This window comes from Pygocentrus nattereri, chromosome 14, assembly GCF_015220715.1.
Source record: "Pygocentrus nattereri isolate fPygNat1 chromosome 14, fPygNat1.pri, whole genome shotgun sequence".
NCBI lineage: Eukaryota > Metazoa > Chordata > Actinopteri > Characiformes > Serrasalmidae > Pygocentrus > Pygocentrus nattereri.
The window spans coordinates 12,981,999-13,005,596 of NC_051224.1; the positions used below are offsets into that span (position 1 = coordinate 12,981,999).

Genomic DNA, 23,598 nt, shown 5'->3' on the forward strand with positions numbered 1-23,598 from the left:
GCTCCTTAAAAATGAAAAAAAAAAAATAGTAAGTGTTAAAGGGTAATTGCAATTGTTGAAATTTAGGGCTTAGTGTTTGAGACAGAAACCTGCCAGTAGAATGGAGCCTATAAATGCTGATTGTGCATATATTTAGCTCATTACTGTCTCAGCTAATGCCTTTGGTTTAAATAGATTATCACATAATAGTGTAAATATCTACGGTCTGAACATTTAATTGTTCAGTAGTTTCTTCCAGCGGGTCCGCAGTTCGGAATGAATTTAGCAGAATGGTACATATAGTAGCACATTACAATTCACATTAATAAACCACTGCATCTCAACCAGTACTGTAGTGGTGCATTTGTTTATATGATCATATGTATGTTGAATTATTGCTGGAACCTCATAAGCATATCCACACTCACACAGAGTCTTAGCTTTAACCAGAGTCTGCAGTCAGGCTGCTGATTTGTGACTCATACTAGCCCAGTAGAGCAGTGTTGTTAGCTAGAGCATGAATACCTGTAGATACAACACAAATCTCTCTACCTCCCTCTCCCCCCTCTCTCTCATGCGCACACACACACACACTTTTGTATTTGGGTACGAGAGAGAGAGAGAGAGAGGCCTCCTTTAAGGCCTGACTATGTTTGTTCTATGTACCACATTATTTGTAAGTCGCTTTGGATAAAAGCGTCTGCTAAATGTAATGTAATGTAATGTAAAGAGAAGGAGGCAGGATGGGTAATTCACTTTATTTTACAGATGGTAAGCAAAACTGTGCAGCCAACATAAAATAACATAATTTACTTTTAATGGAGAAAAAAATGGCTAATGGGATTTTAAAGGTGTACTTTCACCAGGGTGTCTAATGGTCAGTTAGTGGCAAGAGCTTTGTACTGATAAAGTGGCCTAATGTGGAAAAAACACTTTATTGTTGTGTCTTCTTTTCTCCATTTAGTCTGTTTCTCAACTCCACTGAATGTTTTTCCAGTGGAAATTCACCACTTTATGAGTCCTGGTAAAATGTAATTCTCTCTCTCTCTCTCTCTCTCTCTCTCTCTCTCACTCACACCCCCCTACCACCACCACCACCCCTTTTTTCTCTCTATTGTTTTCTGCCTCTTTCTTTGCTTTCTTCAGTCTCTCTTTCTTTCTCCTCATATCTCTGTGTTTCTTTGTTTCTCTCTCCTCATCTTATTCGGTCCTTCCCTATCCATCGTTACCTCTTCCCCCATCTCTTGCTTCCACTCTCTCCCTGTCTCTTACTCTCTTCTTTTTTTCTATTACTTTTGCCTCTTCTTTCTCTTCACCTCCCTCTTTCTCTGTCTGTCCATCTCTGTTCTCACCTCAATCATTCTCTCTTGTTCTTTCTTTATCTTTATATATTATATATTTCTGTCTCCTTTCTCTCCTTCTGTCTCATTCTCCCTCTCTCCTCCCTTTCTTTCTCTCTGTCTACATCTCTGCTTCTATTCAATTTTCTTTTACTACCTCTCTTTCCTTCCCCTCTTTTTCTCTGTCTCTTTCTTTCCCTCACTTCTCTCTTTCTTCGTCATATTTTCTGTCTATTTTCCCCTCTTCACTATTTCACCTCTCCAGCTCTCAGTTTCTTTCCTTCTTTTACCTCTCTCTTCCCTCCATCGCTATTTTTTTCGACTTTTCTCCATCTCGCTCTGCTGCTTTAGCACCCCACCCCACCCCCCACCCCCCACCCCATTCTCTCTGTCACGACTCTGGTGGTATTCTATCAGTCTGAAGACGAGTGGGCTGGTGTCACCATAAAGAAACCATTATCGTGTCGTATAGCTCTCATCTGAGTTCCTCATTTTAAACCCACCTGGCCGTTAATCGATGATGCAGCACGTCGGATGCCGCTGGGCAGAACCTGTGCAATCATAGCAGTGAGTCATACATAGAGCCCAGTGCACTTTACAGCATTACAATTCAATGCATCGGTTCTTAGCTCATTTCAGTGGCCTCTCTCAGACTTATAATAAATGTATGATTAATGAGATGATGTAAGTCCTCTCTGCACTGCATTAAAGTAGTTATGCATTGCTCTTTGGGCAGCTTGGTTTGAGTTTCAGTAAGTATTTAAGCTATTGTATGGGTGTAGCCTCTGAGTTTTCCTTTATGTGTCTTTTTCAGGCTCTAATGATGAGATGTGCAGGTAGAAGATCCAGACTATGCTATATGTCTAAAAGTACCTAGACCTCCTTTCTTATTAGAGAATGGCTTTATGGTGCACCCATTGCTGATACAGGTGCTCAATTATACTCCCGTAGCTTGCTTAATCTCCATAGACAAGCACAGCTGATAGAATGGGATGCACTGGTGCGTCAAGTCACCATGCCCAATGCCGAGAGTCGGCTACCAGCATTGTGCTGTGGAACAGTGGAACTGTCTTCTCTGTAGTGATGGAGCTCCATCCATTCATTTGAGATGAGCTGAAGTGGTGCTGGTGATCCAGAATCAATCATCCAACATCAGCACCTGATCTCACTAATGCTACCATGACTGAATGCATTTAATTATGTGATGAACGTCTAGTGTAAAGCCTTATCAGAAAAGTTGAGGGTGTTGCTGCCACAAAGGAGGACAGGTTCCCCATTAGGACCACTGATTTCAGAAAAAAAAATTGGTGTCTATACATTTTTGGACATATAGTGTAAGTGCTGTGGGGCTTTTCCCTTCAAATATCAGCCAGTGACTTGTGTTGTAATCACTGGGCCTCTAATGTTTACTATAAATTGTCAGCAAGTTCTTAAAGTGCTTTCTACTGAGTCCCAGTGCTGAAATTGCACTGTTGTCATCTTTCTCTAAATCAAACAACTCTATTCTGAAAATAATCAGTACAGTCAATACAGCGGTGCTATTTTTAAGACTAATGAGAATATATTTATATATATTTAGATATGTTTGAGTCAAATTATGACATTCTCATTATTTACTGTTTTTATAGGAAATGATCTAGGACATTAATCAGAAAAATATAATACACCATATAATACAACACTGTTCAATAAACAAGTTAGTGTTAAAAATGTTGATAATCACATAAACAACTATTTCAACAAACAATATAGTTCATTAAAAGCCAACTATGGTCACCAAGATCCACAGTCTTCAAAAAGTATTCCACAGCACCAACCTTCATCCTAAATTGGCACTTTAATACAGAATTCAGTAAATGTGTGAAGTCATATGTGTGCATATCGAGTTCTATTATGTCTGTGAATGTAGCTCAGCCATTCAGCATCCATTACATCACTTCTGTTAGAGAGTGTTTTGTTTTACATTTACCGTTTCAAAAAGTACTTCACAGAACAGTATTGTGTGAAATTGTTTCCACATACTCTGCCTGATTCCTGAGACATTGTTTTGTGGAAAAAACACCCAGAGGACATATGAAGGTTCACTGAATGGTAAATAAAAAGGCTCTGTTTGGGTGGTTGTACTGGTTCCTATTACCACCACTGTAAAGAAATATGGGTCAGTGATTTTCTCTACAGTACACCACTCCACATCTCCACTCTAAAGTGCTTTGTTTACATCTGAACAATTGGATTATGTTGAAATTTTGATAAATTGGTGGAATTTCCCTTTAATTCTTATGAGTCTGGTACTGAATCCTTCACATGAAAACCGCTGAATATTCCAGTAATCATTTTAATTAGACTAAACAGTCCACTGCTAATAGTCTTCTTCAAATGTAGGCCTGTTCAACCTTGGGCTAATGTGTGGATATAACCAATAGCCTAGCTCGTTAAAATAAGGAAGGGAATTCTGTTTTGGCACTGTTGTTTGTCCATTAGTGAAAATGCCATAATACTTCAGAAACAGGAGAAGTGTAGGCTCATGTGAAATCGCCTGAACCAGCACGGTTGCTGCTTTAGCTGTTGGCTGCTGCCATCGTGTGGCTGTTACATATGGTGTCTAACGTACTCACTTTTTTAAAAAAAGCATGAAACAACATCATTAAGGGGACATTCCACAAAGCAGGATTTCTCAAGAACCTTTAACAATTACATTCAAAACCCAACGAATATCCCCCTATTTGAATGGTTTTAACTTTTGCCTTAAATCATCTGGCTAACTCCTTTGAAATACCCCTGCTTTACTCACCGTTAACCTGCCTTTCAACAGACTGTAGTTCTCAGGAACAGGAGATGGTGTGGCGTGGATAATAAAGAACGTTTAAGTTTTAGTTTTGTTAGATTTAGGACTAAAAATTATGTTTCTTCCCAGGACGCCAATAAAATGTCATACGGTCACTAGAGGGCGCTAGTGCGTCGGTTTACGTGGCTACGACGACGTTTTACGAAGGCCGAGTTCCAAATGGCTTTGTGGTGACCATCAAGTGCACTATTTCTTTGTTTAATCAATTATGTGACCTGTGTAGTGCACTACATAGGGAAAAGGGCGTGATTTGCGATAAAGCCAAAATTTTGTCGAAACTTCAGACGGCAAGGAGAGCAGGGAACGATATTATCGCGACCAGCTGTGATGGGTGTAAAAATCCGAGTTGAATATTGGTGAGTAATATAACAAAAGTAATAACGTGATAATTTTGGTCACGTCTCTACAGGAGCGCTGTAAAACTACGTAAACCAAATTCAGTCAGGAGGGCTGTAGCTAACCTAGCTAGCTTAGCTATGCTATAGTGTTATTAGAATCATACAAATATCAAGCGTTGGCATTATTTAGCAGTTTAACGATGCCATACATTCAAAATCATGTCGCAGATAAAGTGCTGAAACGGATGGCAGCTCAGTGAATAAAATTGCAGTAGATGCTCGTTATCTCTCGTTACGAAATCAGCTTGCTGGGTTAGCTTAGCTGACTTCCTAGTTCATTTCTCTTTTGTCTGAATATCTCATAAATGTAGCTTAGCTGTGTTTTCGTCTTGGCTCGAAAGGAACCGAAGAGTGGAAGTTTGGGGTTGGGGTTGGGGTTAGTGGGGCTATTCTTTTTGATCTCATACTGTCTAGGTAAGCTAGCTAGCTAGTTTAATTTTCTTAAAATCAAAGACATGGTCGTAAGTAGATATAGGATTCCTTTAAATGGGTAGCGTATCCTCTAAAAAACACAACGATTGCTGACTTAGTGTAAATTTAAATTATACACCCCTAAAGGGAGCAGCCGAAAGAAGAAGTCATGAAATAAATGTTTTGGGTGGCGAGCAGTGGCTTTTCCTAGCAATGGCTCACTCCTTTAACTCACGATGTCAGATCAACGCCTTTACGTTCAGTTTGTTAGAAGAGGACATTTTTTCAACAGGGCCCTCCAGAGGGGCACAGTCATTCCACAAAACAGGATTTGCAGGCTTTGTCAGTTTCGTCCAATCCTCAACACTGGGCATATCTTATCTGGCTAACTAAAAAGTCCTGCTTTGAGAAACACTCCCCAGGACCTGGGTTTGACACTCATGTCTCAAAAGGAAGTTCTATCCATTTTTCAGTTTTTTGCATAATTAAATCTGTAAGATGGAAACAAAATCATCTGTTGTGTTTAAGTATGAAAAGCACTTTACTGAGTCAGCATTGTTCACATTGGTGGTGATAGGACCCAGACATCTGAAGAATTTAATGCCTCTAAAATGTTCCTCATAGAAGGTTTTTGTATGAAAACGTATACATGCTATTGTCAGATGCTCCAAACATTCATTTATGATAATTTTCTTATAAGGCATAGTTGCACATAATGAAAAAATAGTGTTATCACGATCAGCCTTAGACTTAAAACACTGAAAGGGCAATTGCAGGTTTACTGCTAGTCTTGCAGGGCAACTAAAGTGGCTATGTTTGCACTGTAGTCATTTGTGAACCCTGTTTCCTCTCACCGCCTCTATGAAGAATTACAAATAGATGAATTCCCCTTTAAAAGACAATCGGTGTGCTGTGGCCTTATACATGCATTTATTATTACATTAGTCTCGTGAAATGACACCAGATCCAAGTGATTGCTTTTAGTATTTTCCACGCTGATGTTTTCTGTGGTGTGGTCAAGTATACAGAATGGTCTATTTCTCACCTCTTGGTTTTCTCCAGTGGCGGATGAGGCTACGGTCCCCGCTATCAGGAGCTCAAGCAGGTCGTCATCTCTGAGTTCCCTGAAGCGGAGGTGTCTGGCTTCGTCGGCAGACAAGGTAGGTGATTGGCCTCTTCCCAGACACCTTCTGATAAACTGAGCTTTCATATGAAAGACGCTTTTGTAATGAAGACTTTGTAGTATTGCATATGTAAAGTATGTATGTGTGTACGTTCTGTCTTTGGTGCCATGAATGAAGGGTTTTACTTTATTTTTCTATTCAGGGAGCTTTGAGGTTGAACTCAATGGACAGTTGGTTTTCTCAAAGTTAGAAACTGGTGGTTTCCCTTATGAAGATGATGTGAGTACACAGCAACAGTCCACGTTCACTAACCAAACTCTCATTACTATTAAAATATAAGTTAGTAAATAGCAGCACGGTTTCAGAGTGGAGTAATTACTAGATTTGTTGGCACATTCTTGTCCTTTTTAGCATAGTCACATGATTTGTGACGGTATTGCTCAAGACTAACTAAATAAATTAAGTAATTTGAGTTTCATTTTTTTTCTTCTTGTCTGTCACATTTGCAAAATAATGGCCTATTATTTTCCGCAGTTAGGTTTCACAATCGAGTGTTAACATTGTAACAAAGTGAATTAAGATTGTTTTCATCACTGGAATTGAGGCAAATAAATAAAAGAAAGCAGGAAACGCAGTCTTAGGGAAAAAAAAAGTTATCTTAAAATAACACAAGTTTTCCCTTCTGGCTGGTGCTGTAAAACTTTTAGAAGGCAGCTAACTGTGTTTGTGCTTAGTTGGAGGTGACTGAGTACCAACAGCCAGGGAGAAAGATAGTTAATCAATTTGTGTTTTAATACTTGCACAAAATGACCAAAAAAGAGAATTAAGTTGGTAATAGCAGTGTAGACATCTGAGAAAAATAGATTTAAAAAGCCATTTATGTGCTAAATCCATATAAAATGAATGCTGAAAGTATTGATTTTATGTGTTTTCCTAATAATTTTCAAACTTCTCCTCATGGCAGCGCCATATTAATTGTAGCTGGCATCTAGTACTTAGTATGACAGCTCAGTCATTTAAAAAAATTAAACCAGGTGTTCAGGTAATGGAGTGATACAAAATCCATGCGATGGCTTGAGCAGAAATCTGGATTTAACCTTTGTTTCCTCCGTCTATCGAACGAGACATCAACTGCTTTTTAAAACAAGACATTTTTGTTGCTTTTTACTGTGTTTGTTTTACAAGCACAGTAATCGTGAAGAGAAATGGTCTTTTAGTATTTTCTAATGGAATTTTTTGCTCACTCTTTTTCTGTATGCCTTTATTTCTCTCTCTGTCTCTCTCTTTCTCTTTCTCTAGGTCATGAATGCCATCCAGAATGCCCACGAAGGCAAGCCGGTGGAAAAGATCACCAAGAGCCGGCCACCTTGTGTGATACTCTAACCCCTTTTGACAGTGATTACCACACCAAACTCTTTGTGGCTGCTCAGGGAATGTTGCCTTCCTGACTATTACTTTGCAAGCAAGGCTTCCTTACGAGGCTGAACATTGCAGGTTATGGTTTAAACCATTTAGAGTGAGATGTGTGTAACAGGTCCTCAGGTGTTTCCTTTACTGTGCTTCTAACGGTGTGCTTTTTGGACTTACATGATTACTGTGGCTGAAAGTTGAAAGGCTGCAGTATGAATCTCATGGTCCAGACACCCCAAACCAGAAGCAGAGGGTCAAGGGAAACATCAGAGAAGAAGGGGTCCTTACTTTGCCCCCCCCCCCCCCCCCCCCCCCCCCAAACAAAAAAAAAAAAATCTGCTTATATTTAATAACAGGCACTGGTGCTCACGTCTGATTTTGCTTTTATAAGTTACCTGTGGTTTACACAGAATACTGGCGTTATTGAACTGAAGCTAGACGTGTCTGGTTCCATCACCTGCATGTCATACTACTGAATTATAATTGGATTAGTGTGATTCATAAGGGAAAAGAATCCGACTTGAGCACTTGTCTAAATATAATCTGATTTCTTGCCTGATGTTTTTCCTGTCTTGTCAGCTGGAGGTATAAAATAATTCCAATTAATCCTAATGCTAGATTTGTGATTATACTTAGTTTCTAATGATAGCATTTTAATTTGGCGTTGGGTCTTTCATAATTCAAAAGGAGGTATATGCTTTCTTAATGTTAGGACAGAATGTGCCATGTACTGATTTATTTTCTTTGGTTTTTGAGGTTTCTCTTGTTTTGTAATACTGTCACAAAACCAAACTGCTGCTTTTGTGGACTTTTATTTAAACAGCCTTGTACTGTCATCATGTAATTTCTAAGTTACAGTAAGCATTTAGATTTTTGACACCAGTGCAGTCAGTGCTTGGTAGCTAAAACTTGTCCCTGTCCATGCTTGGCTATGAACGATATGTATGAGCTGTATTGGTGATGCACCTTACCGGTTTTGTGCTTACTGCTGTTCAGTTTGCTAAACGGTTTCATTTGATGGGTTTTAAGTGTCTTTCATCACTGAGCTTCAAGTCTTGTAGAATACATCTGTTTGTGTTTGTTGTACAGCTGCGCTGACGGTAACATAGAGGGAAGCATTAGCTGTTTATTTCGGAACATATGCAAAGCACTGGGTGTAAATCAGAAGTCACAGCGTGAAAGTGAATGCTGTAAATGTCAGATTTAGAAACAGAAGCCCTAGCACTCTTCTTCCTTAACATCTTAGGCCCAAACCCAGATTGCTCATAGGATCATTGTCACTTGGTTCTCAGGAAACTATCACACATTTAAATATTTGTTTTTCTGCATATCAGCGGCGTTTTTTTGTTTTGTTTTTTTTTGTACAAGAGCTCTAACTATGTTGTAACCTTCTTCATACTTGAATAAAAAGATAAGTTATTTTAATGTTTCCAGTTTGGTTGTTGCTTTCATAATGTCATCTGTGCTGGCTCGTTAGATACAAAACGGCGTGTCCTATCATAGATGAAGCAAAACGTTCTTGTCATTTTAGCTATGAGTAATTGCTATAAGTATTTGCGATTAACAGTCGAATTGCTTTTCTCTAATTTCCGTGCATTTGCCTCAACACAGCTGATGAAAATGTTTATATTCATGTTTGGTTTATTGCAATGAAAATATATGTTTATTACTATGAAAGCTAACAAAATAAATGTGATTTTGTAATAAATGATAGCTGTGATAGGCCTAGTGATGCACTGTATGTCCAAAAGTATCCAGACACCACTTTTAATTAATTATTCAATCCAGCTATTTTAGCCTACGCAGGCATTCAATAGGTGCACACAGCTATAATATTCATAGAAAAGCATTGCCGATTGAACTGGACACTCTGGATCAGTCGCCCAACACTAAGCATCGGATAGATGGTTGTAAAGCTCTCCAGCAGTGGGCTAAGGAGCAGATGAACTGAGTTCTCTCTAGTGAGAGAGCACCATTCAGCACCTTAGGGATACGTTGGAGTGGCATTTGTAATCCAGAACTAATCATTCAACAGCACTTTCTGACCTCAGTAACACACTTGTGGCTGAATGCAATCAAATCCTCACAGCAGTGTTCCAGCCTCTAGTTTAAAGCCTGCCTGGAAGATTAGGGACAAATCACCATTAGTAGCTTTGATTTCGGAAGAGACGAGGGACGAGCAGGTGTCTACAAACATTTGGACACATACTGTATGTACTGAAATGTGAGTGAATGGTATTGCCTAATAGGCTCTAAAGACAGGCTGCCCCCTTATTTCAATAAACGAGTCATGCAGTTCCACCGGCAACAATGGTCGCAGCTTGAGCTGCATTTGCATATGTAAAATATATACGTATACTATATTTGCATATTCATATTTACATATTTTCCACATTTCATATGTCTTTAATCCAGATATCCTACTCTGCACTAGTAATGTCTAGTTTTCTTTAGCTTTGGAGACACTTCTCATGATCAAAATCCTCCTCTAGTCATGCCTCTATGCTCCCTACATTCCCCACACTGGAAATTCAGGATTATGAATTGCCTATGGATCATTTTAATTCAGGATTATGAGTTGCCTACGACACAAGCATTGTGGGTATTTTATGTCTGCTAGGATATATCATGTACCGGTCATGGTGCACTGTGGGATTGTAATGGTGTACTGGATGTTGTCCACTGTTTTATGGCACCACTACAAAACAGTGCACTGTATAGTTGTGTACAAACTTTTGTGTGTCCTGGTAGAATTAGCTTTTGTAGATTTCTGAAGTGAAAATAAGCCAAAACATTCTCTACAGAGAACACATTCCTGCATTTTTTTGAAGCACAATCACTTTTTATTTGCTGAATTTAACAATTTGAAAAAACAAACCAAACAAACAAAATGTGATCTGTGCAAAGGTTTTGGGAAAGTTTATGCTTTTCCAATTTGTTAAACTAACGCAAATAAATAGAAATTATGTGCTAAAACATGCAGAAAAATTGTGTATTTAAGTTTGTTCTCTGGAGTGGATATGTCACTGTACTTTCACTTAGAAATGTATTTTAACCAGAGCATTGCAACTTTTGCATATCTACAGTGAATTTCAGATGAATGATTTTCTGAGCAACCAGAATCTAAATTGATTCAGAGGAAATAAGATGAAATCTCAATAAATCCAGATAAAACTCAAAAATAAACTCTGTAAACCCTGTGTTGTCACCACATAACAGAAAACACAGTGAAGCGCAGTCTAATCTCGTTTGTTTAGAAGGTGAAGACCAGTTGGGGATGTATTTCTAATGTCTCTGCCAACAGAGATGGCTTCACCCTCTGTGGCCCTACAGCTGGCAGTTTTCTCTAGAATAGTGCATTCTTATATTTGTGCACACAAATTAACTTCAATTTAATTGAATTTGTCAATCTGACCCATCTGACGGATTTAATATCAGACAGCACAAAATCAAGAAATATGGTGAAGCAGTTCTAAAGTTTCACTTGAGGACCTTAAAGTTAAATGTTGTCACAAATCTTTTACAGACAGAAGGCTTTCTATTGGGACAGTGCAGTTTGTTAATGAAACAACCTCAAAGGTGGATGTAACTAGCTACATTCACTCATGCCAAATGCAAATGCAAGCAGAAAGCAGTTATTTGTAAATCCACTTTGACCTGTATTGAAATGAAAACAGTACAAAGATAAGATAATAATGTTTTACCCCATTTACCTCCTCTCTCTGCACCCTCTTCTCTCACTCCAGAGGATTTTGTCACCTTCTTTGAGGAGAAGGTTGATAGAATCCGTCTGTCTTTTTCCTCTATTCCCACTACCTCCACTAGACCTCCTCCTCTCCTTCCCAATCACTTCTTCTTCTCTTTCCACAGATGCTGTCCTTCAACTGATCAAATCCAGTAACCCAACCACCTGCCCACTGGATCCCATCCCATCTGCATTGTTCCAGTCAATCTCCAAGGAACTACTGCCCTTCATCACCTTTCTCATTAACAAGTCCTTGTCATCAGGTGAAGTTCCATCAACTTTCAAGACTGCAAGAGTAGTTGACAGCTCTGATGTCAATGACTACAGACTGGTGTCACTCCTTTCTTTCCTTTCAAAAATTCTTGAACGTGCAGTTTGTAATCAACTGTCTCTCTTTCTCACACAGGACCAGCTCCAGGGCACTTGCTCTTATAGTAGTGACCGAGAAGCTCCAGTCAGCCAAACTGTCATCTGTCCTGTCAAGATCAGCCAAACTGTCACCTGTCCTGATTCTTTTTGACCTCTTAGCAGCTTTTGGAACAGTCAACCATACAATTCTTCTGGATGCCCTCACCAACCTTGGAATTACTGGCTATGCATGGAAGTGGTTCAAGTCCTCTCTGGAGGATTGCTCTTATCAGGTAACATGGATAGGGTCCACATCCTTTCCATGCAGGCTCTCCACTGGTATCTCACAAGGCTCGGTGTTAGGCCCCTTCTCTTTTCTCTTTACACTAGCTCTCTTGGTGATGTAATATCATCTCATGGCTTCTTTTATCACTGTTATGCTGACGACACTCCGACAATTGTTCCGTCTGTAGAAGCAAGAAGTCTTGGTGTTATTCTGGCCAGTTATCGTTGACTTACATGGCGAACCTAACTTGGTCATGCAGAATTGTCCTGTACATCTGGAGGATCCAACCCTTTCTCTCTTGAGAGGCTACCCAGGTGCTAGATCAGTCTCTTGTCATCTCGAGGCTTAATTACTGCAACTTGCTCTTGGCTGGTCTTCCCATGCAGGCCATCAAGCCTCTGCAACTCATCCAGAATGCAGCAGTACAGCTCGTCTTCAGTCTCCCCAAGTTCAGCCACATCACCCCACTGCTGCGTTCCCTTCACTGGCTTCCTGTAGCTGCATGCATCAGATTTAAAACCCTAATGCTTGCCTACAAAGCCAAAAATGGACCAGCCCTGACCTAATTGATGGCAATAGTGAAATCTTGAACTGTACCATGAGCCCTTCGAGCTTCGAGTACAGCTCGGCTTGACCCGCAATCCTTCAGCGCGTGTTGAAGACAAGCATTAAGACTGTTCTCTGTACTAGCACCCAGGTGGTGGAACGAACTCCCACTGGCTGTCCGTACAGCAGAGTCTCTCGCTGTCTTCAAGCGCAGACTGAAGACACATCTCTTTATACAGCACTTAAATGAGCACTGAATTAAGTTTTGATTTTAATGTATTGTACTGAACTTATGTATTGTATTGTATTGTATTGTATTGTATTGTATTGTATTGTATTGCACTTTTATGTGTTCCAACTCTGTCCTTTTTCTCTAGGCATCAACAGTGACTTTTTGTTTCTAGCAGTATCTGAGCTCAGGACTGTCTTTTTCTCTAACCTATTGGTAACTAGCAAAGATACTTTCTCTAGATAGATAAAGCACTTCTTGTAAGTCACTCTGGATAAGAGTAGTCAGAGTTTGCGGGTGTTAGATAGACCTGCCTGAAGTCTAAACCTGTCCCTCACAGAAAATGGAAGAATTTTTTGACAAAGAATGGCAAAAAGTCCACTTTCAAAACTGGACCAGTTGATGTTTTCAGTCCACGGTTCTTCTGTTTTCTCATAGCTTGTGTGACTGATGATCTCACGTGACATTTCATGTTTCACTTGAAGATATAGTGAACAAATTATTTGTAAATGTGGAGCAACACGAAATGCCTTTCATCAATTCTCATCAGTCTAATTCCAGATTCTGTGCTCAGGCTACTTACAGAAGAGCTTATCTGTTTTTTCTGTATGTTCAGAGGTCACCAAACCAGTCCAGGAGGAGCCCAGCCTGGCTGCGCTTTGTGTTATTCCATTTAATAGAATGTACAATGTCTTCACTTAACTGCTTCAGGCTTGTTGTGGAGCTAGAAACAAAAAAAAGGCTTGATGGGGGCTGGACAAAGAAAGTCTTTAAGCATTAACGACAAAGAAAGTATTAAGCATATTGTCATTGTCAGATAAAATCACTTTCTTTTTTGAAATATTTTTTTATTTTATATTTAAAATAATATATATATAATACTATAATATATAATACTATAATATATAGGCGTTTTATATTTCTTTTTTTTTCTAAACGCTGAGCAGGAAAACAATATACTTTATATTCAAAAATATGGTGTCAGCACACACCAAGTCTTACTTATTTGAAAACTGCCTTTTGAAGGTATTACCAAAGAACAGCTCTTTTATGACAGGTCCCCAGTAGAAAGGCCTTGCCTGAAACAGAGCGGTGTTGTGTTGTGTTGTGCATTCTAAAGACCACCACCCAGTTTGGTGTGTAGGTGCGCCCTGTGCATGAGCTCTGGCAGCCCATGATAACTGACACCACTCTGCTTGACTCAGTGTAGATAGAGCCTATCACTGCCTGCTCCAAGGGTGTGTTCACCAAAAGGCAATGTTTCAGTCATTCAACAGACCAGAGGGCCTTCAAATTCTTATGTAGAATCAAACTATTGCTAGGAACAGTCTTATTAATCATGTACTGCTATTTTTTGTCAAAGCTAATGTATGCAGCCATCCTAGTTTGTCTTTATGTTTATCTGTTTATCTGGCCTTCATACATGCTGTTGAGTGTACTTTAAACTGCTTATTTTATAGCAGAGTCAACAAATATTCATAAAGACAGTGTTCCTATTGGGTGATATTGTACTTATATATACACACTGACTATATTTGAGCCCGCCCCCTCTGGTCTAGTTTTCTTTTTATGTTGTGGTGAAGACCTAAAAAGTTTATGTTGCTGTAAAACTAGTAAGATATTATTAAGAGGGTGCTATGGAATATAAACTTAATTGTCTATTTATTAATAGATCGGATGGCAGCAGGTGTTAGGAATGGTAGATGTTATTAAGTAATCAAATTACCAGATCCAAAACAAACAGAAATCCCAAACACAGTTATTTTTATGATTGCTTTTTTTTGTTTTTCTTTTATGCGCTATATGCTCAGCACTTGGTGACCACACTCTGTAACTTTGTGTGGTCTGACACTTCAGGGCTGAGTTGCTGTGTTTCCTTAATGTTTCCACTTTCCACCTTTCAATAATACCAATTACAGTTGATCATGGAATATTTAGGAGGATAGGAATTTCACAAACAGACTTGTTGCAACAGTGGAGTCCTATTACAGTACCACGCTTGAAAACAGTGAGCTCTTTAGAACAACCCAATCTTTAAGAAACATTTGTAAAGGCAGGCTGCACAGGTGATTTTGTACATCTGTGGTGATCAAACAGAATTAAACACCTGACTTTACTGATTAAGTGCTCCAATACTTTTGCCCATATAGTGTATACATTATAAAATGGTGCCAAATTACAGCCGCCAAGAAGGTGATTAACTCTCTAGGGTCTACAAACTTGTCCATGCATTATGTTCCATGTTTCTGTATATGTTTCTCAATCTTTGTGATAATACAAGGCAGAAAATACACTTCAAACATTTCCTGACCCTTTCCATTCCATCTTATCACAGATCAAACATGACTCACAAGAATTATAAGGCTATGAAGAGAGGATGAGAAACATATCATCTGCCTCTCACCATGTGTAACTGGTGGATTTGTGTGTCCTACATCACATGTAGTGGTTGATAAAGTGGAGTGGACCTTCTACACTGTAGACTGGGGTTCAATCCCTGCCTGAGTAAGTACCCAACATTCCTAACTGCAAGTACAGTACGACTCCTAACACTACCTTCGCCTACCTGTGTAAAATGATCAAATTGCAAGTTGCTCTGGATAAGAGCCTCTGCTAAATGCCATAAATGTAAAATGCTCAACACATGTCAACCTCCTGGCCTCATGGGCCAAAACACTGCAGACTTTAGCATGCTGCCTCATTAGGCACATCTGGCTCAGTTCATTGGCTAATTAGCAAGAACTTCATGAACTGAATTCAGAGTATTAGATGAGGGCAATTGCTAATATCTGCTGCACTTTGGCCTGGAAGGTCCCAAGTTTGACATGCCTGTCAAAGCCCCCATACACATTCATAAAATTACTAAGGACTTACCCATCATGTTAGAAACCCTTCATTCTTCATTCAGTCAACATCAGAGACACATGAAATGATGTGCAAAGAGTTTACAATCTGTAAAGTTGCTGCAGTGTTTTTGGAAAGCAGTGATGAAGATTACGGTGCGTTTTGATATGAAACATCAGCATGAGTATCATATTATATACAAGTGTCTTTAAAGGTGAATTCAAGAACACAGGCAAAAATCAAGAAAATACTCTTAGATGCACAACTCAGTAACTGAAAAATACTTATGATGAAGAAAGTTACTTTCACGAAAAAACAATTCAGGGTGAACCTGGAAAAATATTTGCCATATTGCTGTCCAGAAGCTGCCCAAAAGCATGTTCTGCTTCCTGTTTAACTACATAAAAAGTTATGTTACATTTTATTCCGCATCAGTTTGGGCCCCACTCTCTCATTTGTAAATACAAGTATGTAATTATATAGTTAATGACAAAAGTAGTTATGCAATGAGTTACATGTGATTTACATTGTATATGGACAGGTTTGGATCTGCTTATTGGACCTTTTGTTTGTTTCAATGTCAAAATGACACACAGTTTCCATACAAAGTAATCTTTCATCAAATTCAAATCGTAATAAAATATCTCCCCTTTTTTCATAAAAACATGTGTTAATGATAGAAAATGTATAGTTTGCAGATTTTTTGCTTGTTTCTATGAGCCACAAGTGAGAAAAGATTTATGTTGTAATGAGCATGCATGCTTCATAGGCCACTTTAATATTTACACAGCTCATGCATGCATGACGTTGTGTTGTCCTTGGCAAAATCAAGAGACTGAGCTCAAGTAAGACTATCTGCCCAGAGCACATTTATGCAGAGTACATGTAAATGCTTACATGCAAAGGTTTGTGTATTAAAAACCATCATTACATCTGCTGTAAACATGCCTACTCAAATCCTACAGTGGTAGCACAATAGTCCCAAGAGTGAGATTTTCCAGTTTAAAGGCTAGGGAAGCCTCCTGATGATGAATACTCTCGAGGGACCTATTAGAAAACTACAAGTGCTTTGAAGTGGTTACATAAGAGTGAGTTGTTTGATTTTTGTCTTTCCGCTAGCTGACTGATGCAGAAAGTCAGATTAGCTAATATTACTGATAGGAAGCCAAATATCACATCTGTATTTATTAGCATCTACATCAGTGTATTTCTTTATTACACTGAATGGATGTTCCCACTGGACGTATAGCATATTCACTAGGTATTGTAGTGAGAGAACATTAATGGAGGAAAACACAATGCCACAATGTTGACCCCTCCAAGGCTTGATCCAATAGAATTGAACCTACCGAAAACTCTATAGAAGTGAATTACATCATATTGTTGTTTCACCAGCAAGAACGGCGATTTCTGAGGCTTAAATTCTCTTTCTTTTGTGCTTTGTTCTCTTGTCTTTCTCTCTCCTTCCATTTGTCGGGTTCTGCAAGCAATGCAGCTGGCCACTCTCTCTCTCTGAGATATGATCCTAATAGCTCTGTGGGGGATGTAGTCATGTTGTTGCAGTTGTAAGTTTGGGATGAACCTCAGGAGCCATTGTTAATTGCTCCTTTACTTGCATCATACAGTAATTACCCAGCAAGGGAGAATGACTAGATGAAAGGCCATGCTAGTGACTCAGCAGGGTGAAAGCAATTTGGTTTTCTAATAAGCTGAGGATTCTCTGAAAGCTGATTCACAGTGCATGGTCATGTAACCTCCCAGGCAAGGGAGGAGAAAGAGTATGAGTTACATCTAGAGTGCCAGAAATAAAGCACAATTAAACAATGCCTTGTGTTTTAATCAACTAATGTCACTTGACTAGCTGTGTCTGAGTCTGAGTGAAGCTCCTGTTGGACAGGCCTTTTTCAACAGCTTTTCTCTTAAACAAGAAAGTGCATGAGCATTACGTCATTGAATTTACTTCATTGAATTTATTTCAAACGTAAACATAATTTATATGAATAAATTACATTACATTAACAATAGTGAGTAAACCCAAACACAAGATTATGTTACTTCGTGTGTGTATTATCAATACAGGTGGGCAACATTACAATATTATAGCATTATGTAACATCATTATGATTATGTCACATTACAAAAAGCTTTTTGGAGCATATTGCGGATATGGTCAGTACACAACAATTGTGTGTTTCATTGCAAAGAAACTATAATTAGTCCTGTTAATTTGATCGAGTGCACCAAGTATTTTCTGGTATGTGGTTTAAGTGCCTGTCCTTTTGAGTAATTGAGGATTTTGAAGTCCCTCAAAATCTATAAACAGTTTACAAGTGGTTAATCTACTCATCCACTGCTGGGTTTAATTCCATTAACTTACTGATATATTTCACTCAGCCTCTGCATATTTAACTCAGTTGCTGATGTATTTCACTCAGCCACTGGCATATTTACCCAGAGGGGTTCCATTCAATCTTTGATTTAACTTAATGACTGGCACATTTCATTCAGCCACTGACATATTTCACTGTAAGTAGCCTTTCAGCAAACACCGCTTGCCTGGCTTGTTAGCAAATTAATGAAAATATCAATGAAAGAAAGATGGTTCTTTCAAAGAAAGATGGTTCTTTAAGGGTTCTTTAGTAAATACAATGGTTCTATGTGAAACTATGAGCACTCAAATCAAGAAAATGGTGCTATATAACACCAAAAAGGGTTCCGCTGCTGTTACAGTGGTAAGCAACAATAGCAACAGAACCCTTTTTGAGACATAAAAGCCAAAGAACTTATATTCCTAAGTGGAAGGAATATTTTATAAAGCAAAAATACTCTATATTAAAAAGACTCAGCTTTGATTAGGGGGGGTAATCTACATCTCTTCAATGTTAATTTACAGTGTTTTGCACTCTCAGAAAAAAAGCAATGAAACTGTCACTGGGGCAGTACCCCTTCTGGGGTGGTACCCTCAAGGGTACATCTCAGTACCTTTAGTCAGGAAACATATTTGTACCATAATCCACTGAAATTATTTTTAAGTTGTACTGACTCCACACCCTGTCTGCTCTCCAGGCTTTTATTTTATTGTTCTGTTTTAAAATATTAGGTTATGAAAAGTTGAAAGTACGTACTCTTTACTTGGAAAAATGTCTTTAAGGTACACAACTGGACTTTAAAACTACTGTTGTATCTTTAAGGGAACATTTACATTGTTTGTATCTTAACAAACAAAAAATCAAACAAAAATGTCGCTGTGCAGAACCTTTATTTCTAACAGTATAGAGAAACAGACAAGTGTTTTTGTTAATTCTTTAAGAACTCAGCTAAAGTTACTAGCCCAATCACAGCATAACTTACTTCACTTTACAGCTTTAAGTGTAAAATAGAGTGTTTTAAAAAGTAAAACTTAATGTTTGTTGATAAGTAGTGGTAGTATCAATGCATTCCACATAACAAAGATATTCTCATGGTTCCTACTCATATGTTCCATTCTGCCTTGAATAGTGCAACAGTTAGTGCCAGTGAGGTGTTTGTGAAGAGTTAGTTCAACTTTTCTGAACAATAGACTGACTAACCCTGTCATGATGGTGGATCTTCCACTGCGTCATGGCACCACAGTCCCAAGCACTATCACTGCTGACAGCATGAACAGCCATGTTGATTTTACATGATACATAGAGCTTGAAGCTGAGAACACAATCCCAACTTTCCAATTTCTAGTTGAGGGGGCTTTTTCTTAGATTTTCCTAGTCTATCTGCCTCTCTCCTTCTCTCAGTGATTTGGATTGGCCTTGGTCCTGCATATTTTGTAATACTACATTTCATGCATCCCCAGTATGCCACAGTTCTGGCATAACTGTCAGTCAACTGTATGCTTGTGCTTATCTACATGAGTGAATTTCAGGCTATTGTACCATTTATATTTCCTAAATGATGCTGTGATTCCCTGATGATTCAATTTAGCAAACAAGAAGTGTGAAACCAAACAGCTCTGCATGCCTGAAACATGGTCCTCTCAGTACACGGTGAATGACTCAGTGGAAAAAAAGCCATATCAAACTGATCAGAGCTGTGAGGGGGCAGCCCTCAAAAAGAGGGAATCCCCAACCAGTAAACAAACTGACGTCAATATTCAAGATGCTTTCACACTGATTACTAGACCCCTTCACCATCTTTGTTGTTTACTTGTTTTTCATGTAATCTAATATGTAATATTAATTTGCAAATTAATTAATTAATTAATTTAGTACATGTTGCAGTGTAAAAACTTATTTGTAAGTTATGCAGTTATGCGAGTGAGAAAGAGAAGAATTTGGATGAATCCAAAGGCTAAGGAATTAAGAGGTTTCCTGATTTGAAGTGGGCATTAGAAAAGTAAAACACTAAAAAATTGAAAAGCATAAAACTCTTACTGGGGCAGTACCCCTCCTTCTGGACCAGGATTGGGAAACACTGCTGTAAAGTCGCAGAATTAAAGGTGAAAAAGGGTTCTTTGGAACAATACCATAAAAGAACCTTTAGTTGATGGTTCCAGGAGGCACTGATGGGTTCAAATATCTGCTACACACTTCTACAACTTAAAAGTAACTTTTTTGATCAGAGCTGTGAGAGGGCAGCCGCAGATGTGGCAGAGAGAGATTAAGCTGCAAAAATGCTGGAGTATGAACCAATTCAAATCCTTTAAAACATCCTAAGACCTATTATTTACTAACAACATGGAACACAATGCAAACCTGAAGATTGTTGATGCCCATACATTGATAAACAGCTTTTGCTGGCTGTCCTTAACCCTCCAACAGCGACTTTCATTCATTATATATATATATAAATAAATTGTGCCTAGGTGTGATTGTGTGTATGAACATGTATGTCTGTATGTCTGTCCTGTGATGGATTGGCAGCCTGTCCAGGGTGTTTCCTGCCTTCAGCCCAGTGAGCGATGGGATAGGATCCAAGTGGCTTAGACAGTGTGTGTATTAATCTACTTCAACTCTTGATAATATGCATATTTTGTAATACTACATTTCATGCATCCCCAGTATGCCACAGTTCTGGCATAACTGTCAGCCAACTGTATGCTTGTGCTTATCTACATGAGTGAATTTCAGGCTATTGTACCATCTATATTTCCTAAATGACGCTGTGATTCCCTGATGATTCAATTTAGCAAACAAGAAGTGTGAAACCAAACAGCTCTGCATGCCTGAAACATGGTCCTCTCAGTACACGGTGAATGACTCAGTGGAAAAAAAGCCATATCAAACTGATCAGAGCTGTGAGGGGGCAGCCCTCAAAAAGAGGGAATCCCCAACCAGTAAACAAACTGACGTCAATATTCAAGATGCTTTCACACTGATTACTAGACCCCTTCACCATCTTTGTTGTTTACTTGTGTTTCATGTAATCTAATATGTAATATTCATTTGCAAATTAAGTACAAGTAACCTGAAATCAAGCAAATTCAGTACATGTTGCAGTGTAAAAACTTATTTGTAAGTTATGCAGTTATGCGAGTGAGAAAGAGAAGAATTTGGATGAATCCAAAGGCTAAGGAATTAAGAGGTTTCCTGATTTGAAGTGGGCATTAGAAAAGTAAAACACTAAAAAATGAAAAACATGGATCCTTCTGGACCAGGATTGGGAAACACTGCTGTAAAGTCGCAGAATTAAAGGTGAAAAAGGGTTCTTTGGAACAATACCATAAAAGAACCTTTAGTTGATGGTTCCAGGAGGCACTGATGAGTTCAAATATCTGATACACACTTCTACAACTTAAAAGTAACTTTTTTGATCAGAGCTGTGAGAGGACAGCCGCAGATGTGGCAGAGAGAGATTAAGCTGCAAAAATGCTGGAGTATGAACCAATTCAAATCCTTTAAAACATCCTAAGACCTATTATTTAGTAACAACATGGACCACAATGCAAACCTGGAGTTTGTTGATGCCCATACATTGATAAACAGTTTTTGTTGGCTGTCCTCAACCCTCCAACAGCGACTTTCATTCATTATATATCAAAGTTCATTAAACATTTCCTGTTTGGCATGCCATAATATATGTATGTGTGTGTGTGTGTGTGTGTGTGTGTGTGTGTGTGTGTGTGTGTGTGGGGTCGTGTTGCATCCTGACTTACTTTGACATTGTTTTGATTATTGGCTAAATCGATAAAGGATCTTTCAGTTTATACAAAGAACTTTTTGAAATGCTGCTGTGAAGAACGTTATTTTGAGAGGTCTTTAGAGAGTTTGTTGTGGAAGCAAAGGTAATACAAAAATGACAAAAACGTGACTTTGTTAGCTTAGCTAACTTTAGTTTTTGATATCTTAAGATCCAGCATCTCTTTATCTTGGCAATCCACTGACAATGGGCATCATATATTATATTATATTATATTATATTATATTATATTATATTATATTATATTATATTATATTATATTATATTATATTATAATGCTATAAGCTGTCCAAGGAATGTGCAACTACAACTGCTACCTCACCTGTCTATTGTCTATTGACTGTTTTATAATATATAGTTTTATAGTCCTTTTTTTATATTTAAGATTTTGGATACTTTTTTCCTTAAATCTGCACTTTATATATTTTAGCCTTATGTTTAAATTGTTTTGTATGTAGGAAGTGCCGTTGGATTGCTGCTCAATTTCATTGTACACTGTGCAATAACAATACATGGAAATACTCGGAAATTAATGGAAAGACAAGTACTTGAGTACAGTTTTCACAGTAATGGTAACTTTAGTCTTTGGAGTAAAATTAAATCATAGTACTTTTACTCTTACTTGAGTCAATATTTAATGAAATACTTCTGCTTTGCTACTTAAATTTTTGGTGCAGTGGGTAGCGCTGTAGCGCACTCCAAAGACATGCAGTCATGTTGATCAGAGATGCTACATTGTGCCTAGGTGTGATTGTGTGTGTGAACATGTATGTCTGTATGTCTGTCCTGTGATGGATTGGCAGCCTGTCCAGGGTGTTTCCTGCCTTCAGCCCAGTGAGCGATGGGATAGGATCCAACACCCCTTGACCCGGGAGGATAAGTGGCTTAGATAGTGTGTGTATTAATCTATACACTCTTGATAATGTTATTTGATTTTTTTTTATATAAACTTTATTAAACAGTAACAAACTCTGCAGAGACTTTCAGCAATCCTGAACTGCCTAATTGGAAACACATAAACTAGGAAGCTGTATATAATCATCTAGCCATGAAATGCATAGAAATGTAAACCTTGTTTCTTGCAGAGTACACAGAAATATGTGTGAATGTGCATTAGCAGAGCAGAGAGAGTGATTAGTCTCAGCACTCAAAACTTCTTGTTCTTATGAAATATAATGTTCAGCTTCAGTTGTTTCTTTACAGATTATTTCCAGTAATAGAGGCAGGTCAGCTCAGGTTGTGAGTTCAAATACATGAAAGAGTAACTCATGTACCCAAGCAGTTTTCCAATAAACTACCTATTTACTCTTACTCGACTGATGTCCTTATTAATACTATGACTTGTACTAAATTGTCACTGTGTCACTGCACCTTCACTTGTCATTCAGTGATAGAAATGATATAAAAAGGTCTGTTTGAGATGGCTTGTGGTAAGTATGTGTTGATTTATGTACGCAGTTTGCTCAGTGCTAATAAGATGGCTATAAGCTCACATTATTTATGAGCTAAATTAACCTCATAGCTCCAAAATACAGAAGCAAACTTCAAACACTGAACATGTCTTGGCCAATCAGCTACATATAAGATAAGGGGAAAATTGGCTCCACTTGCTTGCCTTTATTGACTTTACCCAATTTTCTCTCTCTCTCTCTCTCTCTCTCTCTCTCTCTCTCTCTCTCTGTGTCTCACTATGTCTCTCTTTTCCATCCAGACTTGGTTGCTGTCCAAGTGTGACTGGCCATGAGGGAGTGGTGGTACAGCAGTAGGTTTGGGGTATCCCTGCAGTAAGGTGGACTCTGTTGATAATGCCTTCTGCGCAGTGGTGGCTTATCTCCCACCTTATGGGTGCTCAGCGAGGGGGGTGTCAAAATGTAACTTTTCGTGTCGACCCGCGCTACGTGACCATGCTATGGCGTCAGAAT

At 38.5% G+C, this 23,598-nt stretch overlaps 1 protein-coding gene across 1 annotated transcript; it reads left to right on the top strand.

Annotated features, from left to right (window-relative positions):
* Positions 1–4,386: 4,386 nt before the first annotated feature.
* Positions 4,387–7,808, top strand: selenow2a (selenoprotein W, 2a). Its single transcript, XM_017685951.2, has 4 exons — positions 4,387–4,520; positions 6,036–6,133; positions 6,300–6,376; positions 7,397–7,808. Exons 1-4 carry the CDS (start codon positions 4,492–4,494, stop codon positions 7,478–7,480), a joined length of 288 nt encoding a protein of 95 aa, XP_017541440.1. The 5' UTR covers positions 4,387–4,491; the 3' UTR covers positions 7,481–7,808.
* Positions 7,809–23,598: the final 15,790 nt, after the last annotated feature.